The 15656-nt window shown below is 38.0% G+C and overlaps 1 protein-coding gene across 2 annotated transcripts in view; it reads left to right on the plus strand.

The window, feature by feature from the left end:
- COX10 (cytochrome c oxidase assembly factor heme A:farnesyltransferase COX10) overlaps nt 1-15656 on the plus strand; it is a 96060-nt gene that overhangs the window by 3500 nt on the left and 76904 nt on the right. For both annotated transcript variants that reach the window (XM_002198693.6, XM_032751530.3), the window contains exon 4: nt 7023-7147. In XM_002198693.6, coding sequence (XP_002198729.5) covers nt 7023-7147 — 125 coding nt within the window. The remainder of the gene's footprint in view (nt 1-7022; nt 7148-15656) is intronic.

A 15656-nucleotide genomic window follows, 5' to 3' on the forward strand; every position in this document is an offset into this window, starting at 1 on the left:
GAAGTTGTCTTGCTTAAGTTACCAGTGTTTTGTCTTATTTACATACATTTCACTGTAGTACTGCTGGTTGTGAAATTAGCACTAGATGTCCCAATGTAAGATAATCCAAATGGTTTCCTATATTAGAAAGGAAAATGTTTGAGTCTGACCAATTGAATTTTATAAAAGAAGATCCAATTTACTTTTCAGTCAGTGATGGTGTTGTCTTTTCAAACCAGCAATTTGTTAATCAATTGCCTTGCAGCCTTAACTATATTTTGTCTTGTTCAAGTAGTAATACTTAATGACTTTAAGTAACTCCGTTGCCAATAGGAACAATTATAAATTACTGCTTTGCCAATAGGTAGGGCTAAGTGTACTTTTTATTTATAAGGAGGCTCTACTTATCTGACCAAAGCCTTACATCTTGTCTGTGAGACAAAGTCCAAGAACAGAAGTGTAATTTCCTTAGTCCTTGCCTGGGTGCTCTCCAGTTGGTCAAGTGAATTCTTGATAATGACTGTTCCTTGCCCTAAAAATTTGTTATAATGAATGTCCTGAATTTAGGTTACTTTTAAAAACTTTTTTGTCTTCATTTTTTTCATTGTTTGCTTTTCTGTGGAAAAATCTTGCTGACCACATAGAGGGTATAATGGTAATTTACATTTTCATCTGTGTTACTGATACATCTTGTGTTTTGGAGTTGGCACAACTGATCTTGTTTGCACATCCACATTTACTTCCTCATTGTTTTTAGAAAGCCTGAGGGGATTTATTTTGTGCTGGTAGAGTTTGATGAGATGAAAACATGTATTTTAATATTTTACTGTGTCACTTTAACATATTAGACTTGGAAATTTCAAACTCAGATTACATAAATCTCACACTAGCACATTCAGCAATTATCAGGATTATTTGCAGCAACTTTGTGGTACATACATCCTTAATTATTGTCTCATCTTTCTTTCTGTATTATACAGGTTTTGCCTTCTTCTCCCTCATACTCTTCAGTTTTAGTAATAATTTGTTACTGTTGAGCTCACCATGGGTAATTTGGAAGTGCTGTGTGAACAACTAGCTCTTCTGGCATATTTTCATTGAGGGGATTTGATTGAAGTGTCTTATGTGAAATTGAATGCTATGATAGTTGTTGAAGTAGACCTAAATTAAAAAATTTCACTAGATCCAGAAATGCAAATGTACAATGCTACGATTAAGGGACCAGAGAGAAAAAAAACTGACTATTGTTGAAAGCACTTGAGATGGTTTTTTTATGTTTGCTGATTGCTAAGCTCAGTGCTTGTACCACATCTCAGTGTTACTGGCGCTTCTCGAAATGGGAGTTTCAACTGCTTCAGCAAGATGGGAGAGTGTCATTTTCAAGAGAAAAGAATTTCATGTGATACGTTTTTATGTGGCCTCAGAGTTGCTGCAAAACTCTTCAACAGTTCCTGGTAGCCTCTTTTAGCGAGGCAAGCACCATTCTGGATTTAAAATAGGGTATAGAAGGCAAAGGTTAAGAATGTCATTCCCTTCAGGACTGTTGTTTTCTATGACAGTGCCTTTTAAGTGTAAGCTTGACTGCTAATTTCTGAACACCTGTACAATTTTTAATCCAGCTTGCAAGCCTCTTGGGAAGGAGGCTGTGATTTTAGTGTATCTCTGTCTTCTCCTGTGCCTGGAGGAGTTCTTGATCCAAGGTAAATGTGGTAAACTTTACCTATCGAGAAAGTATAGAGAGATACAGGAAAAAACCTTACCCTCTTTTCTCATTGTCATCTTTATATGTTTGGTGTGCAGACTTTTTGGAAGTGGAAAGTGTAAAAGAGTAAGTTGGATGAAGAGGACTTTGTAGAAGGGGAGTTCTATTGTTGGTCTTTATTGGTCATGGGATAGGGTAGGACATAAGCAGAAATATGACTGTGTGTAATATGTAGAGCCAGGAAAATTTTTTACAACTTGTGTAATCATTTAGACAAATTATATATTCTGTAAAGACTATAGTGTTGTAATTCTTTGATTTCTTTTTTTAAAGAAGAATAAATTCTCTGAGGTCAGTTTTCAAGTTGCAAATTTTGTACAACTCAGTTTCTTTCACCCGTGAAGTTGTGATAGATCGCATATCCTGTGTGGTTTTTTTGGCAGACACTTTATTTATACTTTTTAGAGTATGAAATAACAAAAAAACAAACTCTGCATGATGCAGAGGGGCTTTTTATGCTGTGTTATTTTCCTGCTGCTGCTGGAAAGAGATTTTTTGTTTGTAGTATGAACTGTATCTCACCCTGGAAAGGAAATGAGTTTTGCTATTTCCATACCCTCCTACTTCATGTAAACCGCAGATTTTGTGACTCTGCCATTAGAAGCTCTGCCTTAAAAACAGGATTACATTTTTGTTTACATTCTTTTGCCATAGAAAACAATTAGGGAACTTTTTGTTAAACGTCACATAATCTACCTTTTTGGGTTAAATTTCCATCCATTCCCATCTCTATGGTGTTTTATGTTGGCTGCTCTCTGAACAGCTGTATCCTACCACCCAGGCACTTGGAAAGCTAATGCATCTGTCTGATAGATTTTCAGAATTATAAATGCATTGTTTTCAACTTGATCCTAAAGTTGCTGTGTAACTGAAAATAGGAAAGAGACAATGGAAGGTATGGGAATAAGAGGAAATTCTAATGATTTATAATGCGCACACACACTAGGAATTTCAGATTGTCTTGTGTTCTTAAGTTTAGCTTCAAGTTTAGATTTAAGTAATGTTTTCTCCAAGGATTGCAGATGAAATTCAGATGAACTACATGTAAAACCACAGGAAAATCAAAGTTCAATTTTTAGTTTGGGGAAACTGAGGAAGGTATGATATGAAAAATGCCAAGTGTTCCCTTAGATAACGCTCTAGGGTTTGTGAATGTTTCCTTGTTGTCGCTCCTGTAGCATGTTGGTCTTTCTGTGAGAACAAGCAGCTAAAGTGGAACAGGCTGTTCCATCCCTGGAAATGTTCAAGGCCAGGTTTGATGGGGCTTGGAGCAACCTGGGATAGTGGAAGGTGTCCCTGCCCACAGTAGGGGGTTGGAAGTAGATGATCTTCAATGTCCCTTTCAACCCAAACTGTTCAGTGATTCTATGATTCTATGATGTACAGCACCATGTGTCTCAGTGCTCTAGTCTGATTGGCAAAGTGGTGATCAGTCAAAGACTGGACTTGATTATCTTGGAGGTCTTTTCCAACCTACTTAAATCTGATTACACAGTACCTGTCTGAGAAGTGGATCAACATGTGTGGACAAATATGCCTATTTCTGGGCATTTTTAGTTTTGAAAACTAAACTAGAATATTTTTTTTTTGCAGATCTTGTTATAAGAAAATAATTCTGTTGTGCGTACTAGCAAACAGCTGGAATTTATTGGATGTGTTGCTTCTGTATGACTTTGTGTCTGTGGAATAGTGATTCTCTAGCACAAATGTGCTGAACCTAAAACCAGAAGCCTGAGATATTAGTCCTGATTGAAGGTGTGGTTGTGAACATCCTGCTTCATCTCTTGTCAGTTGTGTATTGGTGACACGAAGATGATGAAGATCCAGTTTTGCATAATGACTTGACTCTTACCAAACTGCAGCAATGACTAAATAAGGGGCCTGTGTTGTGTTTGTAGGCTGAAAGTCTGGTAACAGCTGCTATAGTAAAAAAATACATTTGCTTTAGTGGAGTTCCGGTATGTTCCCAGTTGATTCTGGAATAACAGCATTTATTCTTTAAATGGTAACTTCAGTGTAGCCAGAAAGTTTGAAAAAATATTTATTGGTTGTTACTGTTCTTGCTAGTTTGCCTTCATTAACAGTTCTAAATATATTTAATATACTTGTCAATGTAGTTCTTCTTTTATGATTATTAAGCCAGTAACTATTATTGCATGAAAGAAACCAAAGCTTTCTGGCAATTGGTTTTCCATGCTACAAGAAAAACAAATTAAATAAAAAGAAACCATTATTACAGTTCATTTTTAGCAAAATATTTTAAAATTGTTTGATGGTAAGAAGACACTATCTGCTCTGTTTGTAATATTGCACTTGAATTTTTCATGATTTGGTGCAGACTTGTTTCAGATCATTGTCCCAGATTTAATTTTACTTCAGGAATGTGGCCTTTATTAGTGTGCAGGTTATCATCCATATCAAAACTTTGATGTGTCCAAACAAACCTGAGTTTACAAAGGACATGTTGGTTAGGTGGGTAGCACTAAATACTGCTGCTACAGTTGGCTTTCCAGAAACTGAAGTGTGAAAACTCAGGAAGGAATACTGCTCCAGCTTTTGGAAAGCAACTTTCCTTTAAGGGCTATAGAAACTTTTGCAATAAAGCAGTGAAATTGTTTATTGAAAAAAAAGTACAAATGCATTTGCTTTTCTCCTTCCTTATGTACTGATATATCACCAGTACAGGAGTAGAAGGGAATTCTAGAGTAGGATTGATTTGCTTTGGCTTTCTGTGATTTTATTTTGGCTTGGCTACTTTTTAATAGTAGGTAAACAAAATATGGCATAATGATTCACATGCTATAAATTCAAAGGATTTATAAAGGCAGAGCACATTGTGATGAAGTGGAAAAGGAATGTAAAGAACACACTAAACTTTTGGACTGTGTTTTTATGCCAGAAACATTATAATTCACTCTTTGTCACCAATCTATCACCATTTTCTTTTTCATCTACATTGACGTGAGAGACAAATGTCCCCTGTTAATTTTTGTTAAAGCTAAAAATGTTTAAAAGACTAAAAATAAGGCTTAGGCTGAGATCATAAGTTTAAATCTTGGCTTCTTTTTGAAGAGTGTGTATAATGCCAGCTCCCATGAACAAGTCCTGAAAGGATTGATTCCATCTATTATGCAATCAAGTGAAGTTAATTTGGCCCCTAACACACTAAACTAACAGGGATTAAAAAACAAACAGAGTCAATGACTTCATTCCCTTGATGTGATATCAATTAAATACACTTTTCCTCCATGAGGGAAGTTGAAAAGTAAATTATTGCTTCCATAATTAAAGAAAATAAACTTCCCACTCCAAAGGGAGCATTTTCCTATTTACTGCTAATGTGTTGTATTAGAATATCTGGGTGATGAGGGTCGCAGGGGATGCCTGGTGTGCAAACCCTGCCCTAACAAGAAAAAATACCTGCTTTAATGGGATATGGGAGAGGATGTACTGCAGCCTTTTTAAATTAGATCCTGATAAGTCATGCACAAATGACTGGCTAAAATTAGTCTGGAGAAATCAATGGGGATTTTAATTAGTGCTGTAACGATACAGTGTTAGAATTTCTTTGGGGTCAGGGTAGTGGTAATGTTACACTGACTGTTTGCCAGTCCATTCCACCTTTCTTCTCCAGTAAATGAGTTGTTTTCCCATAATAAATTGGTGTAAAGTGCTCTCTAAGATAAGTTTTAATTAAATTCTTGTCTAGAAGTGAGCATGTGATTTATTATGCAAAAAAAAAAACCCCAAAAAACGATTGTAATCACTCTTGGAAATGCAAATGCCACTGTTCACTGTCATTTTCAGTGCATTTTTTAAACTCTCAGTTGTACAATGCATTTCATGTTTTCTTGTGCATTCCTAAGGAGGATTCAAGAGTTTGGAAACTAACACAGTTGTAATTATATAATAAATAAGATGTAGTCTTTCAGAATGATCAATACCTTCATGCTCATTTGTCTGGTGAGGCAGCAGAATCTCTGATTCTTTCAGAGCTGCTCAGAAGGGTGAAGTTCTGTCATAGATCCACTGTATTTTAGAAGTAGCCTGTGAATCTGTAACAAGGCTAAAGAATTAATACTTACTATAATATGCATGTTATTATAATAATATTCAGGCATCAATGGATTTTAATATTTAGAGAAAAGTTTTGACGAGCAGTAAATTTTCTCCACTATATTTTCTGGATTAAATCCTAAGGTTCTTATGCAGGCGCAGTTCTGCATCCTTACTGGCAGGTCTCTGCCATGACATTTAGTTTTTCATCTCAAGTAGTGCTGCTTAATGCATAATCTAGGTATTTTCACTCAGAAAAGATTATTTATTTGTCATTTAACGTCAGTCAAAAAGGAGGCTTCGTAGGAATTGGGAAGATAAGAACATTTTGGTGCTTTGATTTAAGATAGCTAAGGTCTTCTGTTTAATAACTAATAATTTCAGATTGTAAGGTTCGAGGTCATGAGCAAGATGTTCCATAAGTGTGCTGACTTTTATAGTACAAGAGATTTGTCATGTCATACTATTCCTTGCCAAAAGTGAGGTTTTTGAGACCTATTATTTGGGTAATTACAATATTGCGATTAAAACTTGGGTAACTTTTATTTTAAGGATGTGATTTGCAGTACTGTACTAAAGTTACAATTTTGCATGACAGAAGTGAAATGGATTTTTTATGAGCCCACTCAAATTTTGAGGCCATTAATTGTTGTTGGGTTTCTGTGATTATGTGATTGTTCTTTCAGTCCAAAGTGGGCATGTCAAATAGGAGCAGTGGGAACAGAGATTGTGCAGTGAATTACTGTAGCTACATGTCCCAAATCTCTTTTTGACTCTGCACTGCTATATAATTCGATATAAAGCATATATCTCAGTGTGGGATTTTTTTTCTTTCTGTTTTTTCTTCTGCGTTAGACTTTGCAGTAATGTGTAAGTTACTGGAATAAATATCTGTTCCTGTGCATGTTGTGTGGGGCTATTTGGTCCTGTAGCAAATCCATAAAATAGGGAATACAGAGACACAGGTTGTATCCTCACATCTTCTGCTAATGTGCTGCTGCTTTTGGGTTTCTTATTTCATCTCTGGCAGTTCTCATTTTTGATTTCTTTGTGTACAGTGTTTGTATTAATTTACCCAGTTCCTGGAGCTAGTGTGAACCATAAAGATAGCAAAAAGTTAATCTGCACAAGAGTTCTTTCAGGGTTTGAAAGCCATAACTCTATTGTTATATACAAAGATGGTTTCTTATTGATGCTTTGAACTATGCTCTCACTTGTGTTGCAGCTCTGGTCGTCAGCACCGCATCCGCTGGCTTTGCCATGGCCCCGGTCCCTTTTGAGCTCACCTGTTTCCTGCTTGCCTCCCTTGGAACTGGCCTGGCATCCTGTGCTGCCAACTCCATCAATCAGGTCAGTCCATCTCTTCATCTGTACAGCAGACTAGTGTTGTCCTGGCTTCTGAAACGCTGCCAGGAGTGTGACTGGATGGCCAGGAGTGCAATGCCTTCAGCTGCTGCCTGAGCTCTGAGCTGCTAAAACTGACACCACAAAACTAATATATGCCTGAGAATTCAAGGGGAGTTGCTAGGCACAGTGTGTTTATATAGAATGGATTTGATGAGGTTTTAAGCCTCCCAATAATAATGTTTATCTTGATAATACCCATGCCTGGGTCCCTGGAAATGACAGGAAGAACTGAGTAATTGGAGTGTAAGAATAGCCAGTGGGGCTCCAGCCTTATGGGCTAGATTCTTCGGCTGTGTTATTGTATGACCTTGTTGGATCTGTCTTAAGAGTGGCTCAGATCCACTTAAAACATCTGTAGTGGGACTTCAGTGGGATTTTGTCCAGACTGGGATCGTGGTATCTCCTGCACATCTGCAGAACGAACTGAGAACCTCCATTGTGTGGAGGTTGTCCCATGCCAGAGATGTTTCAGGTGCCTGAACTTGAGTTTCCTTGTGTGTGTCAACATGCCTGTGGAGCTGAATGCTGATGCCTGTGGAGCTTAATGCTGATCTTGGCTCTCCTGCACTCTGTTGTGAAGCGCAGTGGCTTTTGGGCTCTCCCTACCTCCCAAAGGAAAGCCTAACTCATGAACAGGTAGTAACACCTTGTGGTGCTGAACGGAGTTTCAAAGTGTAATAGCCATGGTCACTTTCAGTTGTAAATGTGGCCTGGAAAAAGAAGGAGCAGCAGCAGTGCCACTGTTGACAGCACTTCATGGTTTCAGCAACCACTTGTGATTCCTGGGACTCCAGTAGTGGAGGTTTCCTGGGATCCACACCCTGGAGTCAACTTGGACTTTTTGGTATTGGGCTCATTGATGTTTACACCTTGTAACACCTCAGTTGTAGGCATGAGATGTGTTTCTTGGGATTGCACCCGTCAGCACACATCTTGCTCAGCCTGAAGTAAGTCGTATTTACTGTTTTTACAGGTTTTAGTAAGCTTTCATTGAGCTCAAAACTGAGGCAGGCAACTAACTCTGTTTTCTCTGCAAAATGAGGATGATGCATGATTTCTAATGACTTGGAAATGATTACGTAGCCTGCCTAACTTGGAAACACATAGATAGCCTTGAAAAATAATTTTAAATAAGTCACACTATTTTCAGAAGAATACATTTAGTTATCACGCATGCATTTTTCACGCAAAGGTTGGGTAAAAAGGCTGTCATAACTAAGGTGAAGTTTTGATACAATTTTAGATGTACTCTTTTTTCCTTTAGTACCTTTTTAATATTAAAAAATAAATTTATGGCTTATCCTTTGAAATATTTGCTGTCATATGTACCTTCACTTTTGATGTGGATTCTACTGGACAAAGAGAATTAATGATGGCTTATCTAGAGACTCCTGTGCAACTTGTCTTGAGATTTTGCTGGATCTTCTGAGAGATTACATTCTAACACAAATAACTGATTTTCTTTGTCTTCAGCTTCCATGTATTACTCATTGTATTTTGTCCCAAAAGTAGGCACTTTTTAAACTCTTGTAAGCCATTTCTTAAACTCTTGAAGTACTCAGAAGTACAGGAATTCTGTGCTGTAATTTGGAATTGGACACTTGGGATAGGAAAGGGGAGTTAAGAGGAGTGCAGTAATTTTGTGCTGGGTCTTGCAATTCACTCATTACTCACTGCGAGTTACTCCAGCCTCATGGTGTGTCAAACCTTTCACAATTTCAGCTGAACACTTTGAATTTTTCACACTCATTCATGTTGACCCACTTTCCTGTGTAGAGAGACCTTGAAGGCAGGTTACTCCTACTCAAAAAATATAAAGGAGCAGAGTTGGTAAGGAAGCAAAAGGAAAGAGCTGTGCTTGGTAATCTTGTTGTTTATCAATGGATCCTTTCAGTCATTGGGTGTCTTTTTCCCAGTGTTACTGTGTCTGAATTGGCTGGGAAATTAATTTTCCATAAATACTTAAAGCTTGGGTAATCCATCTTGACCATTGGGAAGGAGCACATTTGACTTGGAACTTCCTTTATTGCCACTTTGCTCTATCCATTGCTCCCCATACACATCTATGTCTCTGGCAGCTCATGACTCATGTTTCCCCTGTTGCTCCTCTTTATCCCTTAAGGACCTTTTTATATGATAACCGTCTTTCCGCTTCCCAAATTGCTATAAATCTGTACATCTTTAAGGGCAACTCATCTTTCCCACTCCTCGTTTCTCTGATAAATCTATGTGCACAATTTGCAGTCCCCCCATATGTCGTGGGAAGGTGAAGTGTGAATTGTGTAAGATTCTTCCCTGTGATTTAGGACAGGATGTGAGAGGCCTTGTCCTGTGAAAATGTAATGAATATTCTATAAAATTCATGGAACTGTTGATAGTAACTTGTAATTGGTCAGATTGAGGTTTGAGGGGGTTTTCCCTTTTTTTTTTTTTTTTTTTTTTCCCCCCCTTCTCTCAACTACTTGATTTTAGCAATCTGATAGGAGCGGAGATGGTTTTACCCCCGATGAATTAAGCTGAATTAACTAAGTTGATTTAAGTCCTGGGGTGGGAGCCAGGCCTGTGCTAAGGCATACACAGACACCAAAACATTGTGTTTTATTTCTTCACAAAGTTGGTCTGAAACAATCTTCCTCCTTGTTTTCAGGTAGTTGTATGTCATACTTTAAAATTATTTTTTCCTGCCTGCAAAAGCCAGAAAGTTACAAAAATGTGCTTAAGTGGAGATCCTTGCCCCACTTTCCCACTTTCAGTTTTTTTAACAAGAAAAACAGATAAATGGTGCAGAGCAAGGACTTTGTATTTTTTCATTGTTTATAGAAGTACAGTCTGAATATTTATCCAGGTGTGTGTTTAGAAAAAAGTTTCACAATTCACAGATTCTAAATTCTAGCATTACTCTTTCCAAGGCAAATAGAAAGAATGCATTTTGATGGTGATTCTGTGAAATCAGACAATGATTTTTAAAGAGCTTGTGACTTACTGATTTGCGACTTGAGAGTGAAAAAGTTGTATTGGAAAATACAGACAAAAAATAAAAAGGGCAGATGTGGTGCCTGCAGTACAGCAAGGTCATTCTAGAAACATTTGTTTAGAATATGTCAAGAAAAGTATCTTGGAATAATTTATGACAGACAGAAGTTGTAGAGAAACAGACTAGGGCTGGTGGAAAATGTTATGAATTCTGGGGATCTGGATAAATGTTAGGGGGTCCTTGGGTTTTCCCGTGTAGTGTGTTGGGTCTGTGGGCTGTAATAGAGGAATCTCCTATGGGAAGGTGCCAGAGAACAGAGAGTGTTTTATTTCTCTTGTCCTCTACTGGTGTTTCTGCCTCTGCCTCACTCCTTTCTATCACAATACCTCAGAGTTGTACCTCACACCTAATCCAGCATCGCAGTGCTCCCAGAGCCAGCGCTCCCTGGTTCTCTTCCACATCATCCAACACCACGTTATGTCCTCTGGCCGTTCGGAATTGTACTACAACATGTCACCACTTCTCAGTCCCACCTACTAAAATGGCTTTTGTCTTTTTTTTCTTCTCTCTTTCTAAGAGCATTCTTTCTTTTTTCCATCACTGAAGTAACTTAAAATTATTTCAGACAGGTGTTCTTTATTGGCATTATGTCTTTTGAAAATAACCCTTATTTTACAGTAGGTTTTGATTTTTTAAAAAATCAATTCACTTACCAAGGACTGGATTGAGATATGTTTTGTCTGTAACATTACTAAGCTAGCCAAAATCTGCAGAAAATCTTATAAGAAGGGATCAGTCTTATTAGTTGCAGTTATGGTAAGGAAATGGAAATAAATTCTGGGGTCTCATCTTGTAAACACTGCATGTTAATCGTGAATCAAACAAATAAATGCTTTAGTGTTGTTGCTTATAAGTTAGAAATAAATTAAGTAAACCCTTGGTTTTCTGATTAGTGAAGACTAATTTTGTACCTTCTTTTTTGCTGTACTCCAAGCTGTCATAGAAATGGAGTGGGAGAAATTTATATTAAGTTAGTTAATAATATTTTGTTTTTTCATAGCTCTGTTTTTTCATGATTTTTGAAAGCTCACTCAAGCTTCAAGGAGTGGAGAGAATTTTATATTAGAGAGAAAACATGTAGTTTTTGGAGACTTCTAAGATAGTCACCTCTGATTTATGGAGAAGGAGATAAAACATGAAGAGATGTTTACAACACAATACACGGCATTAAAATGTTAAAGAAATCACATGCACGTTTTATATGTCAAGTACATTCTTCTGTAACTGCAGCATGGTTAAAAAGTGGGAGAGAACTATAAAGATGAAAGCAGGATGTTTAAAGTGGCTTGAATTTAGTAACCAAGAGATAAAATTATGTGCTCGGGTTTGACTGATGGTACCTTGACAAGGAAGTACGCTGGGCTGAATGTCTTAGCTGAAGTTAAGAGAGCTGAAAATGAGGAATACCATAAATATGTTATCCAGCATGAGAGAACAAATGTAAGTTAACATCCCTGTCCCTTCAGAGCCTGATCTGATGGCTGTGTTTTGCTCTTAAAGTCCCATCTCCTGACGGTGGTGATTTCCTTAGGAGTGTAGCTGTAAGGAGTGGGAAGGATGGGTTATTTTTAAAATAGTGGAGTGAAATTCGGGGTTTGAGTTCAGTTACCAGCCCAGGGAACCTATATGTGATCTTCGGTGTAAGTCAAACTATGAAGGTCATTTGGATTTTGCAGAAGGATAAAGTAAAAATAGAGCAGCCTTTCCTCCTGTTGTCAGTCCACTCACTGTATTATCCTCATTGAAAAAAAAAAAAAAAAGGTCTGGTCTTCTTTTCTCTAGTCTAAATCTATTGTCTTTTGAGATTTGAAACCATTGCTTCTTGTCCTGTCACAAAAAGCCTTGCTAAAAACATCTGTCCTCATCTTACACATCTTCTTTAAGTATTGAAAGGCTGCAATGACCCTTCTCTTCTCCAGGTGAATGCCCTCACCTTTCCTAGCCTGTCTCCAGAGCAGAGGTGTGCCAGCTCTCAGAGCATCTCCATGGCCTCGTCTGGACTTGCTCCAGCAGCAGCTCCACATCCTTCCTGTGCTGGGACCCCAGAGCCAGAGACAGCTTGGCAGGTGGTATCTCACCTGAGCAGAGCAGAAGGGCAGACTTCCCCCGCCCCCGACCTGCTGCCCAATAAAAAAAAAAAAAAGGAAAAAAAAAGAAAAAAAATTAAAGAACTCTGTTGTAGTAAAAAAACCCACCACCCCAAGGGTTAAACTAATACATAGAAAGTGATGGCTAGTGATAGATGCCTGGGTTATTGATGAAGTAGAAAATAAAAAAATAGCATGATTCTGGTAGTACCCGTGTTCCCTTTCTCTTTAATCTCAGTGAAGAAATTCAACACAAAAGAGAACAGCAATAGTTCTGTTCCTCAAAACTAGCTATGTTTTTGACATTATCTCAATACCAAACTTCTCATACCAAAGAAGTCTTTTATTGAATGTCCATGGAGTGGGAACTTTTTATTCTGCTGCTAATGTTATTAATATGCTCTGCTCCATGTTGGAGCAGTTGACCTCTGTCAGATCATGCAACCCACCTCCACTTAGTGCAGGAGGTTTTTGCTAAGTAAACTCCTCAAAGTTCTTTCTTGCCCACTTTTGAAATCTCTGAATTTTTATTTTTTTTTTTGCTCCTTCCCTGCACAGATAATTGCACTGTCATGCTGAATGAGAGAACCCATTTTACATGCCAATGAGATTTGCTCCATACAATAGATGTAAAAATGATATAGTTGAATGATTGAAGTGATTTAGAAATAGTCTAAAATGACTTTCCAAGGTTTTGGCTTTAGCATGTTTCCCTTCTTGCCTCTGGAATGATCCCACTGTCAGACACTTCCCTTTTCCTGGGAATGACACTCGCAGTGTCAGTCAGCTCAGGCCACACTCCTCCACTCCCAGTTGCTCATTTGGGATTCACACCTGATGCATCTCTGTCTCTCTGTGAAGTCCCTTTGTTTTGACTGAACTGATAGCCTGCAGCAGCCGCCTGGCCTTTCATCTGCTCCCCCCTCCCCATTCCCACAAGTGATCAAACAACTGGCAGGAGGGGTTATTAAAACTCCACACTTCAGGACTGTCAGTGGCAGAGGCAGCCTGTAATGTAATTTACAGTGGATAATAAATACTAGAAAAGTCCAACGCTGGAAGTCTATCTCATGCTCTAAAGTGTGTTGATATATGCTGCTTTGATATTTTAACTGCTAGGCAGTCTTCATTAATGGTCATTGAAGATCATAACTTACAGCACCAACAGATGATTCATAATTGCAATGGTTGAACCAAGTTAGCATGGTGGAATCGTTGATATGGAGTAGGACTAGCTTAGCTTGTGACGATATATTTCATGAGCAGTGAGAATGATGAGCACTAATGAGAACCAACCTCTGAAGAACCGATAAATTTTAAATGCAAAGATTATCTTTGCAAAACATGAATCATTTGACCTACAACTGAAGCTTGATAAAAGGTCTTAGAAAAATACTATAAATTAATGAATATCATTGTTGAAAGAAAGTATCTTTGCTCAATTGCTTATTGTGTGAGTATGGTAGGCAAAAAGTCTTAAAGTGGATGGATTCACATGACCCTTAAGGACTTAGACCCCAGTCACCTCTGTGATGTTCAGCAAAGACAATGAAAATAAGTATAATGAAACCCTTGTTACTACTTTCCAGCCCTCTGTGGCTCTAACTATTAGCATAAACCTTTGTATTCTAGGAGAATTTGAGTCTTACTCTTGTGTTGCATCTCATATATGTTAAAATTCAACAATTATATAATTAGTGGATAAAAAATGAATTTAATGTTGTGCCCCCTTTTTATGGATCATCCTACTCCTGATTTGATAAAAACAGTTTTCTGTGGATGCACAAAGTAAGTGTGTGCCATTGTTAACAGGACAGACTCGCTTTCTCTCCCTGGTTGCATTTCTGATGAGCAACTGATTTCCTAAATGAACACCAGCAAGGTGATAGGATGGTAAAGGGGAATTTTTGGAGATGTCAGTGTTAGGGACTGCAGTCCCCTTTGTCCTGCTGGGACAGAGCAGATCTCTCTCCATCTGAAACCATCCTTTCATCTGCACAGGTGTTGATGGTAGACATGGGCTGGGAGTGAACAGATTCCTGTTATTCTGAAATGCCAATGTGATGGACTGGAGCTTTCGGGTGCCAGCTTCAGAAGCCCGTTAACGTCTGTGCATCCAGATATCCTTGAGATGATGCATTTGGATGCAACAGGATCATTAGCACCACACTCACAGGTTCTGTGGAAATACTGGGTGCAAGCAAGAAATAATTTATCAAGTGGTGAATTGTCAGGAATATTTCAGTGACGTGGGATTCCCTTTAGATCCAATGTCAGATTTTCCCTGGAAACCCTGATCACAGGCAGAACAAAGGAATTTCAAAGGGCTGAAATGAGGGAATGTGAAGAGAGAACTAGACAAAAGGGAAAACCTAGTACTTAATGAGATTTATCTGGCCTTTTGATCCATAGTGGTATTGCCTTTCTAAGCTTAGAAGAGTGAAAATAAATATTCTTTTTTGTCAGTCTATAAGCACGTTTTGACATTTCCAAATAGCTCAGAATTCCTTTAGCAGCACAAGTACTAAATTCTAACCTTATTAGCTAAGTAGTGAAATGTCATTTTCTTTTTGTAATTTAAATTGTGCCATATTCAACTTGTTTATTGCCTTGAATTAGATTTCTGACAGTTTCAGAAACAGCAATACAGGATCTAGTATACTGTGCTGTAGGAAAAATAGCAACAATGTGGCAAAGATGATGCAGAAGGGTTAAAGAAAATTATTTCCTGATTGCCTTAAGCAGCCTACCAATACCATTTCTTTGGGGAATAGCTCATTGAAACACAAATCCAGAGCATTCATGTAGTCCTTTTCCTTTTGAACTATTTTTGGGTTCTCTTCAAATTTCCATAGTTAAAAAATACTACATAAATACCATGAGTTCAGATTCTACTTTTTCATTTTAGGAAAGGACTAATGTGCAGTAAAACCGAGTAAAAGTCCTCTTGCTTTAATTTTCCATGATGGTTGTCTCTCTTAAACTAGAAGTTTCATTCTGCTTTGACTTTTAACTTTTTTTGACTTTGTTCCATGCTCTAGTTGTCATCTGCCTATGAAGAGTTGACCTGCTTAAGAGAGAGCTGATTGTGATTTGCTGCAAGCCTGGGCTGGAGCAAGCACTCGAATGCTCATTTGTAGGGCTGCAAGGAGTTTAGTTATCTTGTGTGGCTTTTGACTTACTTTTTTCAAAGCTGCAAGGCTTTGCAGGAAGGTGTAGCACAATGTTGACTTTTCTGACCTGATTTGCCACAGTTTGGGACAGTCAGGTGTCCCAGTCATCCCCTTCTCTGCTGTAGCTTGCAATTGAGAGAAGGAAGAAGAGGTACCTC

Source organism: Taeniopygia guttata, chromosome 18 (assembly GCF_048771995.1).
Source record: "Taeniopygia guttata chromosome 18, bTaeGut7.mat, whole genome shotgun sequence".
NCBI classification, from domain to species: domain Eukaryota; kingdom Metazoa; phylum Chordata; class Aves; order Passeriformes; family Estrildidae; genus Taeniopygia; species Taeniopygia guttata.